This window comes from Coregonus lavaretus (assembly GCF_964263955.1).
Source record: "Coregonus lavaretus genome assembly, chromosome: 4".
Taxonomy (NCBI): domain Eukaryota; kingdom Metazoa; phylum Chordata; class Actinopteri; order Salmoniformes; family Salmonidae; genus Coregonus; species Coregonus lavaretus.
This window is the reverse complement of record NC_139991.1, coordinates 45,534,245-45,550,379: the sequence shown is the minus strand read 5'-3', so window position 1 is coordinate 45,550,379 and position 16,135 is coordinate 45,534,245. Positions and strand designations below refer to the sequence as shown.

The following is a 16,135-nucleotide window of genomic DNA, read 5'->3' as shown; positions in this document are numbered from 1 at the left end:
GTAGACCTGCACCAGGCTGGGAAGACTGAATCTGCAATAGGTAAGCAGCTTGGTTTGAAGAAATCAACTGTGGGAGCAATTATTAGGAAATGGAAGACATACAAGACCACTGATAATCTCCCTCGATCTGGGGCTCCACGCAAGATCTCACCCCGTGTGGTCAAAATGATCACAAGAACAGTGAGCAAAAATCCCAGAACCACACGGGGGGACCTAGTGAATGACCTGCAGAGAGCTGGGACCAAAGTAACAAAGCCTACCATCAGTAACACACTACGCCGCCAGGGACTCAAATCCTGCAGTGCGAGACGTGTCCCCCTGCTTAAGCCAGTACATGTCCAGGCCCGTCTGAAGTGCATTTGGATGATCCAGAAGAGGATTGGGAGAATGTCATATGGTCAGATGAAACCAAAATATAACTTTTTGGTAAAAACTCAACTCGTCATGTTTGGAGGACAAAGAATGCTGAGTTGCATCCAAAGAACACCATACCTACTGTGAAGCATGGGGTTGGAAACATCATGCTTTGGGGCTTTTTTTCTGCAAAGGGACCAGGACGACTGATCCGTGTAAAGGAAAGAATGAATGGGGCCATGTATCGTGAGATTTTGAGTGAAACCCTCCTTCCATCAGCAAGGGCATTGAAGATGAAACGTGGCTGGGTCTTTCAGCATGACAATGATCCCAAACACACCGCCCGGGCAACGAAGGAGTGGCTTCGTAAGAAGCATTTCAAGGTCCTGGAGTGGCCTAGCCAGTCTCCAGATCTCAACCCCATAGAAAATCTTTGGAGGGAGTTGAAAGTCTGTGTTGCCCAGCGACAGCCCCAAAACATCACTGCTCTAGAGGAGATCTGCATGGAGGAACGGGCCAAAATACCAGCAACAGTGTGTGAAAACCTTGTGAAGACTTACAGAAAACGTTTGACCTGTGTCATTGCCAACAAAGGGTATATAACAAAGTATTGAGAAACTTTTGTTATTGACCAAATACTTATTTTCCACCATCATATGCCAATAAATTCATTAAAAATCCTACAATGTGATTTTCTGGATTTTTTTTCCTCATTTTGTCTGTCATAGTTGACGTGTACCTATGATGAAAATTACAGGCCTCTCTCATCTTTTTAAGTGGGAGAACTTGCACAATTGGTGGCTGACTAAATACTTTTTTTCCCCACTGTATTTTTCACCTAGTCGGCTTGGTGATTCGAACCTTTCGTTTACTGGTCCAATGCTCTTAACCGCTAGGCTACCTACCGCCCATGCAGACAGACAGGAGTCACACACACACAAATACCTGGAAGAGGCTAATTAAGCACATACACATGAGAGCAGAGATTATAATACTTTTATGTATGATAGAGTACATGATAGCAGATACATTAAGGAGAGAGATGTGAAGCCGGGGGGGGGGGAATATAGAGGAAGCCGAAAAAGAGTTAGAGAACCTGGAAGATAGAGAATGGAAGTGAGAGATAGTCAGAGGTAGATAGAAGGACATTAGAGAGAGAGGGGGATGTGCGTGACCCAATAATGTGTGAACCTTTATGAACCCTTGTATTTCCCTCAGTATGATGTTTGAGGCTCACAGAGACAGACACCAAACGGAGGATTCAGCCAATCAGGGGTCCAGCTGGATAAGCGTTCAGTTCATCATGTTAGGGCTTATTCCAATTATCAGTTCGGCTGTCAAGCAATGTTCCCAACCAAACTGATAGGATATTACTGTGTACATGACGTGTGAGACTGTGTCCAAGTGTGTCTGTGTCGTGTGTGTGTTTTCTTTCATAGGGCAGCACAGACTCACTTGGATCCAGACTGCCAGATGAAAAGTCCTCAAACGAGGAGCCACGGTTTACCGGTGTTCCTGCACAGACACTATCAGCATTAAAACCAATTGCGTGATCATCAACCATATAACATTAAGAGAAAAGATAACTGGCAGGGTTTGTGTGTGCTATATACAATGCTTATATAGTGAGTCAGATGCACTAGTGTGTGTGTGTGTGCGTGTGTGTGTATACCAGTGCTGTTGCTGCTGGCTGGGCTGCCATGAGTATACTCCTCCATCCCTCCGCTGGAGTACAGCCCATTCTCTCCTGCCTGTCGTCTCTCTGATGCTGTCCGTCTGAACATACAGTTCACAGGGGGGAAATAATCAATAGACTCAACTATAATTACATAAAAGAGGCATGACCTTCCCCCTGGGGCGTGTCTAACCTGCCAGTGGCCTCGTGATAGGCCAGTTCCAGGAGTTCGGCGGAGGTGTGGGCGGGGTCTCTCTGCTCGCTGCCCTGCAGTTCAGCCATGTTCTGTCTGGTCTGGTGGTGGATCTGGATGGCCTCTCCCGACGGACCTGGAACACGTGAAAGATGTTCTGTACAGGAACGTATGCATTGTACCTGTAGCATCATGACTGCCCTGTGCTTGTGATGCACTGATACTTTAATTATTTTATTTTTTACTTTGTTAATCAGCCAATTAAAATCGTCAACGTAGTTGCACGTGATAAAATGCTACATGTTAGCTGTTACCATTATACAGTGGGGGAAAAAAGTATTTAGTCAGCCACCAATTGTGCATGTTCTCCCACTTAAAAGGATGAGAGAGGCCTGTAATTTTCCTCATAGGTACACGTCAACTATGACAGACAAATTTAGAAAAAAAAATCCAGAAAATCACATTGTAGGATTTTTAATGAATTTATTTGCAAATTATGGTGGAAAATAAGTATTTGGTCACCTACAAACAAGCAAGATTTCTGGCTCTCACAGACCTGTAACTTCTTCTTTAAGAGGCTCCTCTGTCCTCCACTCGTTACCTGTATTAATGGCACCTGTTTGAACTTGTTATCAGTATAAAAGACACCTGTCCACAACCTCAAACAGTCACACTCCAAACTCCACTATGGCCAAGACCAAAGAGCTGTCAAAGGACACCAGAAACAAAATTGTAGACCTGCACCAGGCTGGGAAGACTGAATCTGCAATAGGTAAGCAGCTTGGTTTGAATAAATCAACTGTGGGAGCAATTATTAGGAAATTGAAGACATACAAGACCACTGATAATCTCCCTCGATCTGGGGCTCCACGCAAGTTCTCACCCCGTGGGGTCAAAATGATCACAAGAACGGTGAGCAAAAATCCCAGAACCACACGGGGGGACCTAGTGAATGACCTGCAGAGAGCTGGGACCAAAGTAACAAAGCCTACCATCAGTAACACACTACGCCGCCAGGGACTAAAACCCTGCAGTGCCAGACGTGTCCCCCTGCTTAAGCCAGTACATGTCCAGGCCCGTCTGAAGTTTGCTAGAGTGCATTTGGATGATCCAGAAGAGGTATGGGAGAATGTCATATGGTCAGATGAAACCAAAATATAACTTTTTGGTAAAAACTCAACTCGTCGTGTTTGGAGGACAAAGAATGCTGAGTTGCATCCAAAGAACACCATACCTACTGTGAAGCATGGGGGTGGAAACATCATGCTTTGGGGCTGTTTTTCTGCAAAGGGACCAGGACGACTGATCCGTGTAAAGGAAAGAATGAATGGGGCCATGTATCGTGAGATTTTGAGTGAAAACCTCCTTCCATCAGCAAGGGCATTGAAGATGAAACGTGGCTGGGTCTTTCAGCATGACAATGATCCCAAACACACTGCCCGGGCAACGAAGGAGTGGCTTCGTAAGAAGCATTTCAAGGCCCTGGAGTGGCCTAGCCAGTCTCCAGATCTCAACCCCATAGAAAATTTTGGAGGGAGTTGAAAGTCCATGTTGCCCAGCGACAGCCCCAAAACATCACTGCTCTAGAGGAGATCTGCATGGAGGAATGGGCCAAAATACCAGCAACAGTGTGTGAAAACCTTGTGAAGACTTACAGAAAACGTTTGACCTGTGTCATTGCCAACAAAGGGTATATAACAAAGTATTGAGAAACTTTTGTTATTGACCAAATACTTATTTTCCACCATAATTTGCAAATAAATTCATTAAAAATCCTACAATGTGATTTTCTGGATTTCTTTTTCTCATTTTGTCTGTCATAGTTGACGTGTACCTATGATGAAAATTACAGGCCTCTCTCATCTTTTTAAGTGGGAGAACTTGCACAATTGGTGGCTGACTAAATACTTTTTTTCCCCACTGTATAACATCGCACATTTAGCCCTATCCTAACCTGACCAGGTGGTTGTGATTATTTCCTGTAACAAATTCCGCATCAGCCTATCAAAGATCTTAGACTTTATATCCACCAACCAATGGCATTTCATAAAATAGGTCAACTTGGCCACCAGAAAGATAATGTAAACCCCCAAATGTTACTTTTGTTCCACTTGGTCTGTCACAAGTGTAGTGTGCCAATATTGCATGATGCATCCTTGACTAGGCTACTAACTACTAACGTTAGACAAAACTCTAAAGGCACATTTTCGAATATATGACAAAATCCCAAGTTTTTCCTTATTCGTTTTATATACATTTATGTGCTTTTACAGGAAAAAGATCAAGGAGGTCTATACAACTTTTAAGTTTATCGTCCATCAACAAAAAAGTTGACTGCAAGTTGACTTCGGTCGCCAGCTGGACGGTGTTTCCTCCGACACATTGGTGCGGCTGGCTTCCGGTTAAGCGAGCAGTGTGTCAAGAAGCAGAGCGGCTTGGCAGGGTCGTGTTTCGAAGGACGCATGGCTCTCGACCTTCGCCTCTCCTGAGTCCATAGGGGAGTTGCAGCGATGGGACAAGACTGTAACTACCAATTGGATATCAGAAAAAGGGGTAAAAGTAAAAAATATATATACAGCTTTGGAAAAAATTAAGAGACCACTGCAATCAGCATCTCTACATGAATGACAGCCATTCCATTCCAGTGTCTGTTGAATTCCAACACAGGCACACCTCATTCTATTGAATTAGGTACTGATTAGGTGATCACCTGAACCTAAACTTATTTAACAAGGGAAAGTATAAAAACCACTGCGGTGGTCATCACTATCCTCTTGCAATAGGACCAGCTGGATGGCAGAAACAGTGCTAATAGTACCTCAAAAGTAATATTAATCAAAAAATAACTATTGACCATGCCAAAAGAGTTGAAAAGGAAAGTTTTGAGAGAGGAAAAGAAGGGTTCAATTCTGGCTTTACTGGCATAGGGATACAGTGAGCGTCAGGTTGCTTCCATCCTTAAAATTTCAAAGACGGCGGTTCATAAGAAGAAGGTCAAGCAGTAGACATTGGGGACAACAAAGCTACAGACCGGCAGAGGGCGAAAACGACTCTCTACTGACCGGGATGACCGCCAACTCATTCGAATGTCACTCAACAACCGTAGGATGACATCAAGTGACCTACAAAAATAATGGCAAATGGCAGCTGGGGTGAAGTGCACGGCGAGGACGGTTCGAAACAGGCTCCTAGGGGCAGGGCTGAAGTCGTGCAAAGCTAGAAAAAAGCCCTTCATCAATGAGAAGCAAAGAAAAGCCAGGCTGAGGTTTGCAAAAGACCATAAGGATTGGACCGTAGACAACACCTGTTCGTCTAATGGTTAGACGGAGACCTGGAGAGGCCTACAAGCCACAGTGTCTCGCACCCACTGTGAAATTTGGTGGAGGATCGTTGATGATCTGGGGGTGCATCAGCAAGGCTGGAACGGGCAGATTTGTCTTTGTGAAGGACGCATGAATCAAGCCACTTACAAGGTTGTCCTGGAAGAAAACTTGCTTCCTTTTGCTCTGACATTGTTCCCCAACGCTGAGGATTGGTTTTTACAGCAGGACAATGCGCCATGCCACACAGCCAGGTCAATCAAGGTGTGGATGGAGGACCACCAGATCAAGACCCTGTCATGGCCAGCCCAATCTCCAGACCTGAAGCCCATTGAAAACTTCTGGAATGTAATCAAGAGGAAGATGGATGGTCACAAGCCATCAAACAAAGCCAAGCTGCTTGAATTTTTGCGCCAGGAGCGGCATAAAGTCACCCAACATCAATGTGAAAGACTGGTGGAGAGCATGCCAAGACGCATGAAAGCTGTGATTGAAAATCAGGGTTATTCCACCAAATATTGATTTCTGAACTCTTCCTAAGTTAAAACATTAGTATTGTGTTGTTTAAAAATGAACATGAACTTATTTTCTTTGCATTATTCGAGGTCTGACAACAATGCATATTTACTGATATTTTGACCAGTTGTCATTTTCTGCAAATAAATGCTCTAAATGACAATATTTTTATTTGTAATTTGGGAGAAATGTTGTCAGTAGTTTATAGAATAAAACAAAAATGTTATTTTTACCCAAACACATACCTATAAATAGTAAAACCAGAGAAACTGATAATTTTGCAGTGGTCTCTTACTTTTTTCCAGAGCTGTATATATATAAAATAAACATCTACATTTTCTATGTGTTGGATGCACTTCCCTTCGCAACACACAATACATGTCATTCTACATTTCAAAGGAAAAAATACTATATCTCACCTGGGAATACAACTTGCCGCAAACAGCGAAAATTACCAGGAGCTAGGCTCAATACACTGTGAGCTAATCGTCCAGTTTGATTAGCAAATGGTGCTGTTTGACATCTGTTAAGGACACTCTTATGAAAAAGTGTTCTATCACGTCCAACTACGTCAACATTTGTAATTGGCTGATGCAGAATTACAGAAAATAATAATGTCCAGCTGGTGTTGTTAGAATAGAGCCAAGTGTGCCATGTTATTTGATGGGAAAAGCTAACATTTAGCGTTATATCACATGCAACTACGTCAAAGATTTTAATTGGCTGATGCAGATTTTGAGACAAAGAAAAAGTTTAAGCTTAAACTGCCGGGTTTGAGTGTGTGTCTAATTCTAAGTGGATGAAGGTGTGTGATTGTGTTTGTGTCCTCACCCACGGGGAAGGTGTGCATCCAGCGCCTGCGGTTGGAGGTGAGCTTCATGGGCATGCGTGAGGGGGCGAAGGGGTTAATGAGAGCCCTCTGAGGGGTGTAGCCCCCTGGGCGCACATGGAGGGTGGACTCAGCACTCCCCACCGTGAACCTCCCCGGAGCACTGGAGTCCCGCTGAGACTCCATCATCTTCTCCAACAACTCTTAGAGTGAGAGCGAGAGAGAGAGAGAGAGAGAAAGAGAGTCAGACACACATTAGCACAGTTGTAATAAACACTCTTATGGCTACTCATCACATGATTAGATAACATACCCTCACGATTAACCATCACACTAATCACTCATACAAGGGGTTTGTTTCCTGGTACCTCTGGTGCTGGTGTAGCCCAGGGAGCTGCTGACCTCTCCGTACTGGGCTGGGGGCAGACGGGGGATCAGCAGGATGTTGGACACCTTGCCCAGACTGTCATCAGAGGCCAGGCTCCGCTGCTCATCAGGCCCACAAGAGCGGACAGGGGGGGACACACCGCCCCCTATACCCCCACTCACGTCCGCAGACCCCCAGCTTCTCCTTCCACTCACTTCCCTCTCTCGGACCACCCTAGAAGACCGTCGCACTGAGTTACTCCTATACTTACTCCTAACCCTATTCATTGGAAGTGTGTCATAAATGTGTGGTTGTGTTTGAGCAGCACCTGAAGTTGGTGCTCCTCTGGGCTCGGGACGGCCCGGGGAGTCTGAACACCTGTGCATCATGGGCATCGTAGTCCACCTGGATGGGAAGGCTGTTCTCGTCCTTCGGAGCCCCAAGAGCTGAGAGAGACAATGAAGAAGAGGCACAGTTCGTTAGAGAAGAAAAAGGAATGATAGTTCATCGCAGAGGGGGAATTAACCAATAAAGACATTCTCTTACTGTGCTCTTTGTTGTTCTTGAATTTTTCTGCATGGAGCTAGATATAAACAGAAGGAGAAAATAAATGACAGGTGAGCTAAAAGCCTAATGAAAAATATTGGCTGAATAGTAGGTGCATCTGGATTAGGTCTATATACTGTAAGTACCTTGCGTCCTGCCAGCTTGATGCGAGGAGTAAAGCAGCTGCAGGAGTTCTGGCTTTTGGATGTGTAAAAGCTGTGGTCATGGTAACAGAAAGAGATAACATTAGAAGAACATCCCCTTCTCTAAACCCAGGGATATTCAACAGTCTCCCATCCTGAAATATATTAACCTCGCTCACCCATATTACCCTTCCTCTGTCCTCCTCCATCTCTCCATCTTTATCCGTAAGCTGTGTCTGTCTGTTCTTACCTGTGGTTGATCCAGTGTGGCAGGTTGTAGTCATCCCCCAGTCGTGAGTCTCCAGGCACTGTCCTGTTGTGCAGCTTGTCAACATCACAGGGAAAACATACAGTAACCATCCAATACAAAATACAAAGATAGTGACATATTGTAGAAAATCATAACTCAGAAACTGGTAGCAATAACATACATTCTGTATCTGCACATCAGACCTGGGCAGAAAATAGTTGTATTTTGTAGTTTATTTAAAAAATACCAACTTTTCAAATACTCAAGGTAGTCAAATATAGTTTATATAGTTTCAACTTGATGGGTTCTGACTTCTAAACTTGTTACTGAGGGAGAGAGGGGAATGCAGAAAGTTTACATTGTGTCAGAACATGTTATTGTTAGATATTTGGTATCCTATGGAGTGGAGAAGGGCCACAGTCTGGTTTCAGTTGTTGGGTTGTAATATGAAATACTTTCTACACCAGAAGTTCATGGTTATATGTAGGAGGAATGTATATGGTGGGGTCACTGATAAGGGTGGATAGCTGTGGATTAGTGAGGAATGGGGGCCGAGGTCAGGTCAGGTCAGATGAAGTGAGAAAGAACAGGCATCACTAAAGTCCTGTCTAGCAACAGAGCTGTATTGGCTGTCAGATGTGTAAGGAGGAGACTCAGCATAGGAGGAAGGTTTAAATACCAGTGCTTGTGTAAATATGTCTTTGTCTTATGCAGCTGTGTGACCCAGTGGGTGAATAAACTTGGTTTGAGCTTCACTAGTCGTCCGTGTGTTTTACTCTGTTTATTAAGAATCTAACAAACTAAAAGGCAACTATTTTCTTTGATATTCAAATACAGGTCTCAGAAAACCAAATAATATTTGAAGGTATTTGAAAATATGCAAGTTATTTGAAAACTTGCCGAATATTCGATGAAGAACCAAAAACTACAACAGTTAGTTGAATTAGTCTAGATATATGACCATAAACACATGGTTTGGATGGCTCTTAGATATGAATATAGCCTATAGGCTAGAATTAAATACATGGAGGACATGGAATCACCTCAACATTAGAGTAGACAACTTTTGCAGTTTCAAAATGACAAAGGTAACTAAGGTAATACAGTAACACTTGAGATCAAGTTCTTATACATGTGTAGTAACTTAGTGATTTTTACAATAGCAATGTTGTTATAAAGGACTTTGGAAATAGCTTTATAATTTTATAATAATGGAGTTATTTCATACTTGGAATAAGGAACAGTAACTATTCCTTGTGTACAGTAGTTACAAAACTCAGCTCATTGCAATGCAAGTATTATGTATGCTAATAAAATGTTGCTCAAAAAGTAATTCGATTTTTATTAAAACAGGCACAAGAACAGTTTAATGTTAAGTGTTAATGAGGATCCTAATAGTAACAAAATATGGCTATTACGTGTCAAAAGGAAACTAAATACCCCAAACTGCCTTCTACTTTTTTTTAAGTAGTTGCTTTCTGAGATCTGTATTCAAATAGTTTTGGAAAGTAGTCACTTTCTGAGATCTGTATTCAAATAGTTTTGGAAAGTAGTCACTTTCTGAGATCTGTATTTAAATAGTTTTGAAAAGTAGTCATTTTTGGGGATCTGTATTCAAATAGATGTGGTCACCGCCAAAGTAACTATTTGTTCCCCTTCCACAAACATAGTTAAAACAGGTCTGCTGCACATCGACTTGAGTCCAAATAATTTGGTCAAAATGAGGATTGAGGCATTTCCAGGGGTTAAAGAAAAAGTTAATCCATGACTGAAACTTAAGTCGATCTCAGGAAAACTTTTTGGCTCGAGGGCCACATCGGGATTTCGAAATTCAGCGGACGGTCGGACAGATTTTTTTATGACAGATTTCTTTGTCAAAATCGATTTGTGGCCCAGAAAAAGGGCAGTTATTTGAAAATATATAGGTCCAGTATCATTTCTACATACTTTCTATCTAGTTTTAGACATTCAAGTGTGGCCTGGAGCTTTTTTAAAAACTAAAATAATAACCCCCCACAAAATAATACAATTGTTTACTAAAACCCTCATGCGTCATCCATATTACAAAAATCCATTGCAGTGACGGAGAACTTTAACCTCTGAGTTTTTATTTGGGATCAGTCCGTCTTACCTTAAATAGAGGCACTGCATGGAGTGGCTGCTCTCCCATACACACCAAGTCTACACCGATACCTGGCAAAGGAAAACAAATATGTCAGAATAATCACTTTAGTCCTATCACCTTCTAATAGCAAATAATTTATGACCATCAATAATGTTTATGACTGTCCATCCCATTACTGTTGTTATAAATACCTACCGTTGTCAATCATGCGCTGCTTGGTTAGGATCATGAGCAGTCGGTCCACTTCAAACACTCCCACCCCCGGGGTGATGACCACAGACATCTGACCGGTGCGGTCAAAGTTGCGGTTTATGTAGTGCTTGTCAAAGACTGTGAAAGGCACAGGACCGTATTTTTGAAAGTCATAAGGAGACAAGATGATATGTGGCTCATTATGAACACTGAGCATCACACAAAATAATGAGCAGATGATGCACTCACCGTTAAAAGACAGGTTAATGGCCTCAAGGTAATTCCCCTGAGCAGCAGTAGAGTTATGGCCGGAGGGAAAACCAACTATCACAAAAATAACCACATGTACACAAGTAAACATAAATAACATAGTAATGTTCATAAGTGCCCTGCTCATAACGCTAAATGTACAAAGTTGTGTCTGATTCATTACCTGCTTCTTTTAGCCGCACCAAGACAGGATACTGGATGAAGAGCTTCTTGATGGTGACCAGTAGAGAGACCCACTCATCACGTCGCTCAGTCTGAGCCACTACCCTACAAAGACACAACACAAGAGAAACAGTCAGTCAGACCTTTGACAGATGAGGGAAAGAGTTAAACTGGTAACTATAACTGAAATCAGTAGACATACACAAATGGACATCATGAAGATATAATTGAAATAGACTTAAATAATGAGGCTGAAAGACAGTAAACCTGTAGAAATCTTCATAGAAACGGCCCTCGTGGTCCTGTCTGATGGAACCTCTCAAGATCTCAGGAAACTCCTCTATAGAAGATGGGAAGAAAAACAGAACATCTAAATCTAATAATAGCTAGCATGTGATATTCCTGATGTCTCATGGAAACAGGAAGAAAAGGCTCACCCAAGGTTTTAGCATTGTAGAAAGTGCGCGAGAAAAGCACCACTGTCACTTCATGGCTGCAATACCTCTCCTGAAAAAGTCAACAAAATCTCACCAGGATAAATACCTTAAGAACTTTTGCATCGTTTACTGCCTAGAAATGTGTTGATTACATTTATTTAATGGGTTTATGCATTGCAAGGGTGACACAGAACGTAAGTCACAAACCTTCCATTTGGCAAAAAGATCAGACAAAAAACCACTGACTGCCTTCTCAAAGTAGAGATCCCCTGAAAACAAATGAAAACTTTATTTTCCTCCTCATTGACAAATTACAGGGCTCATTGCTCAATGCCAATCTCAGTAAACCACCCACTCACTCAAGACAGAAGAAACACTCAGACTCAATCTCACACACTCAACAATACACATCTAGCCAAACCAACACCTGATAACCTGGGATAGAAGAAAAACTAACCGTAGATATCAAAGTCCCACATTTCACAGCTCATCTGAATGAAGATGTACACCATGGCAGAGGTCGACCTGAACACCACCTGCATTAAACATCACAAATATGAAAAGCAATCTATCGTAGGGAGACTGGAGAACATATTTATTAACTACATACAGTGTCTACATTTCCAGTAGTCTACCTGCAATATCTTAATAGGCAGTTATTTTTTAAGGTGACATTGCTTACCCTGGTGTCTTCACTGATGTATCCACAGGTGACCTTCTCTCCTTTCACCCATAACTCACTGGCCTGGGCTCTGAAGGTAACAGAGAGAGGATACAAAGTAAGGGACAGAAACTCACATAATAACATAAAACATATTTACACATGCAATAACATATCTATTATTATTAATGCGTTAAGAATGGTATTGCATACCTGATCCCTGCAAATTCCACTTTCTGGGTCACATAAGCACAGGTGCTCACCTAAGATAAATAGAGTGTTAATGAAGTTCTACTAGGCACAGATTCAAGAAGTAGGCTACCTTAACTAAACACCGATAGCATATACACAGGTATTCAAACAGACTCCCTCTCACCAGACTCTTCTTCAGTCGCCACATGTCTCCCCTTCCAATGTATTGGTCTTTGAAGGTGAGCTCTACGAGGTCCAGAGTTACATCCTACCACAGAAATCCATATACAGCATGAGCTCTCTTTAAAAATCAGCTTGAAAATGCAGAGTACTGTAATTCAATCAAATCCTATTGGAAATATGATGCATAGAAAACACACCTTCGGATCCACAATGTTAACGATTACATCCTGGTATGCCCGGAGTTTGAAGGCTTGCGCCACCGTCTGGTCCACACTGATTGTCTCTAGAGGAGAGAATGAATACATTGTATTTAGGCTACAGATTTACTGATGAGCTTCCCTTCTGCATGTCATTTACAATCAAATGGGATATTGATCAGTTCATTAGCTAGGTTCTATAGGGGCTTCCCCTAAAACTGGAGGAAATGAGTCATGCTTTACCTTTCTGGAGGTCTTCTTTGAGACTCTTCACCTGCAGCAAGAGAGGGCTGTTGGAAAAAGAGGAGAAACTATCATAACTTTTGACCAATATATAGACCCAGGCAAAATATAACTTCTTGGTATGCATGCTCACCTGTATTCATCTGTGGGGTGTGCAATCTCAATTATGTCCCCAAGGGAAACTTGAGGGAACACCTTGGGGTTCACCACCAGCTCATCATCTGTGCATCAGGAGGGGTTATTGTCAACGACAGAACAGCATTCATTTCACCCAACACAAGATAAAACACTGTGAACCGTTTTACACCGTCACTGAAAGGAATTCACTCACCACTGCCTCCAAAGCCTTTCTTGTGCACAACAAGTTTGTATGTTTTATTCTTCATGATGAACAAGCTAAAGAAGGCACACCGAATGTATGTTACCAAGAATGCATGTTATCTAACCATTCAGTTACACCCAGCTCTATCAAACCTAAGGAACGAGAAGTTCTGTAGACACAAATAACACCCTATTAGTAACACAGAGCTCGCACGCATGGGACACCACTGACTTGACTGTCTCGTGATTGTGGCTAACGCGTTAGCTGCTACAGCTAACTTGTGAGCTTTTAGCAAGTTACCTCTACCTGTAAACACAACGCGAGACAATGCATACAGAAGTTGATTGAAGTTCAGACCTGCCTTTACAACGCATTAACATGAAAAATAGGTTAAACGTTATTGAAATTATACGCTTCGTACTTTGTTGTTTTTACTGCACAGCGATGGTTCAACTTCCTGCAAAACATGGAGTATACCCGCCCACAGAATATAAAGCCATTCAGCGATTGGTTTCTTGTCAGTTGCTTACGCTAGCTGATTGGGTGTTCACAATACAACGTACCAAGTGGTACTGGTTACTGGGTGTGCTTCATTTTCATTCCCGTGCACTCTAGCACAGATTATCTATTATATTAACCACATACTCTAGTGGCCGCTCTAACAATGAAAGGAATGTCTTCAACAATGGATGGCAGTCGGGAGGAGGCAAGACCATTCTAGACCAAGGTGAGACCATTCTAGACAATGTGAGGGCAGATACTCGTGTGCAAAACAGGTATGTTTCCACTAGTTACCACAGCCAAAAGTCAAAATTGGCTATATCGTAAAAATTCATGAAAATTTGATTTTTGATCTTTATTGAAGGTTAGGGTTAGGCATAAGGTTAGCAGTGTGGTTAAGGTTAGGCTTAAAATCACATTTTAAGAAGAGAAACTGTAGAAATAGACGGGGGGTTATGACTTTGTGGCTGTGGTAACTAGTGACGATAAGGCACAACTCCTGTATAACGTGTTTTTTCGTCCTACTTATATCAATACACTCGTAACAACCTAATAATTACGAAACTTCTATTTGATCAAATAAGCCACAAGTAGCAAATAAGCCATTACATTTTTTGTTAACCAAATTCGACACTCTCATTGACCTCCATAAAAAAAACGCCACAAAAACGCCATCGCTTTCGCTTCCCCTCTTCCTCTCTGACTCTAGTCTCCCTTGGCCAGGTATGGAACTCAATCGGGATCGGGATTTCGAAATTAGTTTTTTCTGTTGTTGTGCCAGTCACTGATAGTCACTCAATTAGCCCATGTCAACAAAAAATGTATAGATCGGTAAGTTAGCCAGCTATCTAAACTTGTAGTAATCAAGGTCGAATTACAGCCCCCATTGATTTTGTTAGTCAGTCTCACTCAGATATCATATAAAAAACAGCAAACATTTCTCTCCACCCTATGGCATAATGTGTAGAAAAGCAGGAAATTAGCTGTAAAACTGCTAATTTCCTCTCCGCCCCATAGCAAAATTAGTAGAATTGCATTAAATTAAATCTAAAACTTAAAAATGTGCATGATATTAGTTATAAACTTGCTAAATCTTCTCTCCACCCCATGGCAAAATGTGTAGAATTACAGCAAAATAGCTTTAAAACAGCAAACATTTCTCCACACCCCATGGCAAAAAGTGTAGAATTGCACGAAATTAACTCTAAAACGTTTAAACAATCTCACTGGGGGGCAACTATGGCCCCTCATGATGACTTCAGATTTTTGTGGCCCCCACCCACATCAAAGTTGCCCATTCCTGACCTAGGCGGACGGGTTGCCTCCAATGGTTGCTTCCTACAATGTTAACACTGGTCAGTTCTACTTCATACCTTTCAGATCGTCAGTATGGTTGAAAGGATGGATTATATCCTTCGCGCTCCGCGCAGGTCGAGTAATAATAACAACAAAGTCACGCCGGTGACGTGACAGCGTGGGGAGGACGTGCCCGCAGTTCATATAAAACCGTACGTCAGACCACGCACTGTCTCTAACCGGTGCCCCTGCACATTGACTCTGTACCGGTACCCCCTGTATATAGCCTCCCTACTGTTATTTTATTTTACTGCTGCTCTTTAATTATAATATATTTTTTTTTTTTTACTTAACTTATTTTTTTTGTCTTAAAAACTGCATTGTTGGTTAAGGACTTGTAAGTAAGCATTTCACTGTAATGTCTACACCTGTTGTAATTTGATTTGATTTGATTTGATTTCTTCTCGCAAAGTTGGCTTAGCCGTATCGCGCAAGTTGACTGCTCTGCGGCTCCCACTTGAAAAAATGCATTAAAAAAATCAAAAAATACCATACCATACCATCTAACCCTAAACTTACTAAAAACCCACCACAATACTCCACTATTTAAAACTATCTAGTCCTTCCCAACATCTTTGCAGGAACAAGGCGTTTTTATGCACTCCGGGCGCGGCCAAATTAAGAAGTAGATGACAGCGCGTTACAGAGCGACCAAAACAAAGATCTACACACATGCAAGAGGCATTTCACACTCGATACCAAAACATGGATTTAATATAATTCTGAATTTTGTCTGGTTTTTGGAGAACCACCTGCAAATGGACACAGTCATTTATAAAATAGAAGAAAGCATCGCCAAGCACAGGGTTAGTTGAAAAATTCATTGCTAAACTTAACACTAGCGAAGCTGTAAAGCAGCATCACATATCGTTGTTACACAATTTTGTAGCTTATTGAACCTGTCCTCGATTGAGGTAATTCTTTAAGTTCATGCATATTTATTTCTTGAATTTACTGTTTGTGTTAATGTAGTAGCTAACTGTTCTTTCTTTCCTTTAATGCTAAATTATTTTGTCACTGTTTTTGGTCAGTTGTGAACTCGGTCAGAAACTAGCTCTGTAGCACATTACAAAGTGAGAACCATCCAGTGAAAGGAACTGA

The 16,135-nt window shown here is 41.9% G+C and overlaps 1 protein-coding gene across 2 annotated transcripts in view; it reads right to left on the bottom strand.

The window, feature by feature from the left end:
* depdc5 (DEP domain containing 5, GATOR1 subcomplex subunit) overlaps positions 1-13,654 on the bottom strand; it is a 34,578-nt gene extending 20,924 nt beyond the window's left edge. The window contains exons 1-25 of one of the 2 annotated variants that reach the window (XM_084160939.1): positions 13,599-13,654; positions 13,187-13,251; positions 12,989-13,076; positions 12,856-12,902; positions 12,613-12,698; positions 12,417-12,500; positions 12,254-12,303; positions 12,062-12,131; positions 11,837-11,915; positions 11,587-11,648; positions 11,380-11,449; positions 11,210-11,282; positions 10,944-11,047; positions 10,760-10,834; positions 10,514-10,648; positions 10,325-10,386; positions 8,194-8,267; positions 7,947-8,016; positions 7,801-7,837; positions 7,583-7,700; positions 7,256-7,488; positions 6,890-7,090; positions 2,223-2,358; positions 2,027-2,130; positions 1,810-1,869 (exon numbers count right to left, since the gene is read on the bottom strand). In XM_084160939.1, the coding sequence (XP_084017065.1) occupies positions 1,810-1,869; positions 2,027-2,130; positions 2,223-2,358; positions 6,890-7,090; positions 7,256-7,488; positions 7,583-7,700; positions 7,801-7,837; positions 7,947-8,016; positions 8,194-8,267; positions 10,325-10,386; positions 10,514-10,648; positions 10,760-10,834; positions 10,944-11,047; positions 11,210-11,282; positions 11,380-11,449; positions 11,587-11,648; positions 11,837-11,915; positions 12,062-12,131; positions 12,254-12,303; positions 12,417-12,500; positions 12,613-12,698; positions 12,856-12,902; positions 12,989-13,076; positions 13,187-13,251; positions 13,599-13,645 (2,230 nt within the window). In that variant the 5' untranslated portion in view covers positions 13,646-13,654. Of the gene's footprint in view, positions 1-1,809; positions 1,870-2,026; positions 2,131-2,222; positions 2,359-6,889; positions 7,091-7,255; positions 7,489-7,582; positions 7,701-7,800; positions 7,838-7,946; positions 8,017-8,193; positions 8,268-10,324; positions 10,387-10,513; positions 10,649-10,759; positions 10,835-10,943; positions 11,048-11,209; positions 11,283-11,379; positions 11,450-11,586; positions 11,649-11,836; positions 11,916-12,061; positions 12,132-12,253; positions 12,304-12,416; positions 12,501-12,612; positions 12,699-12,855; positions 12,903-12,988; positions 13,077-13,186; positions 13,252-13,598 lie in introns of those variants that run through there. The other variant, XM_084160940.1, reaches the window with a different exon arrangement.
* Positions 13,655-16,135: the final 2,481 nt, after the last annotated feature.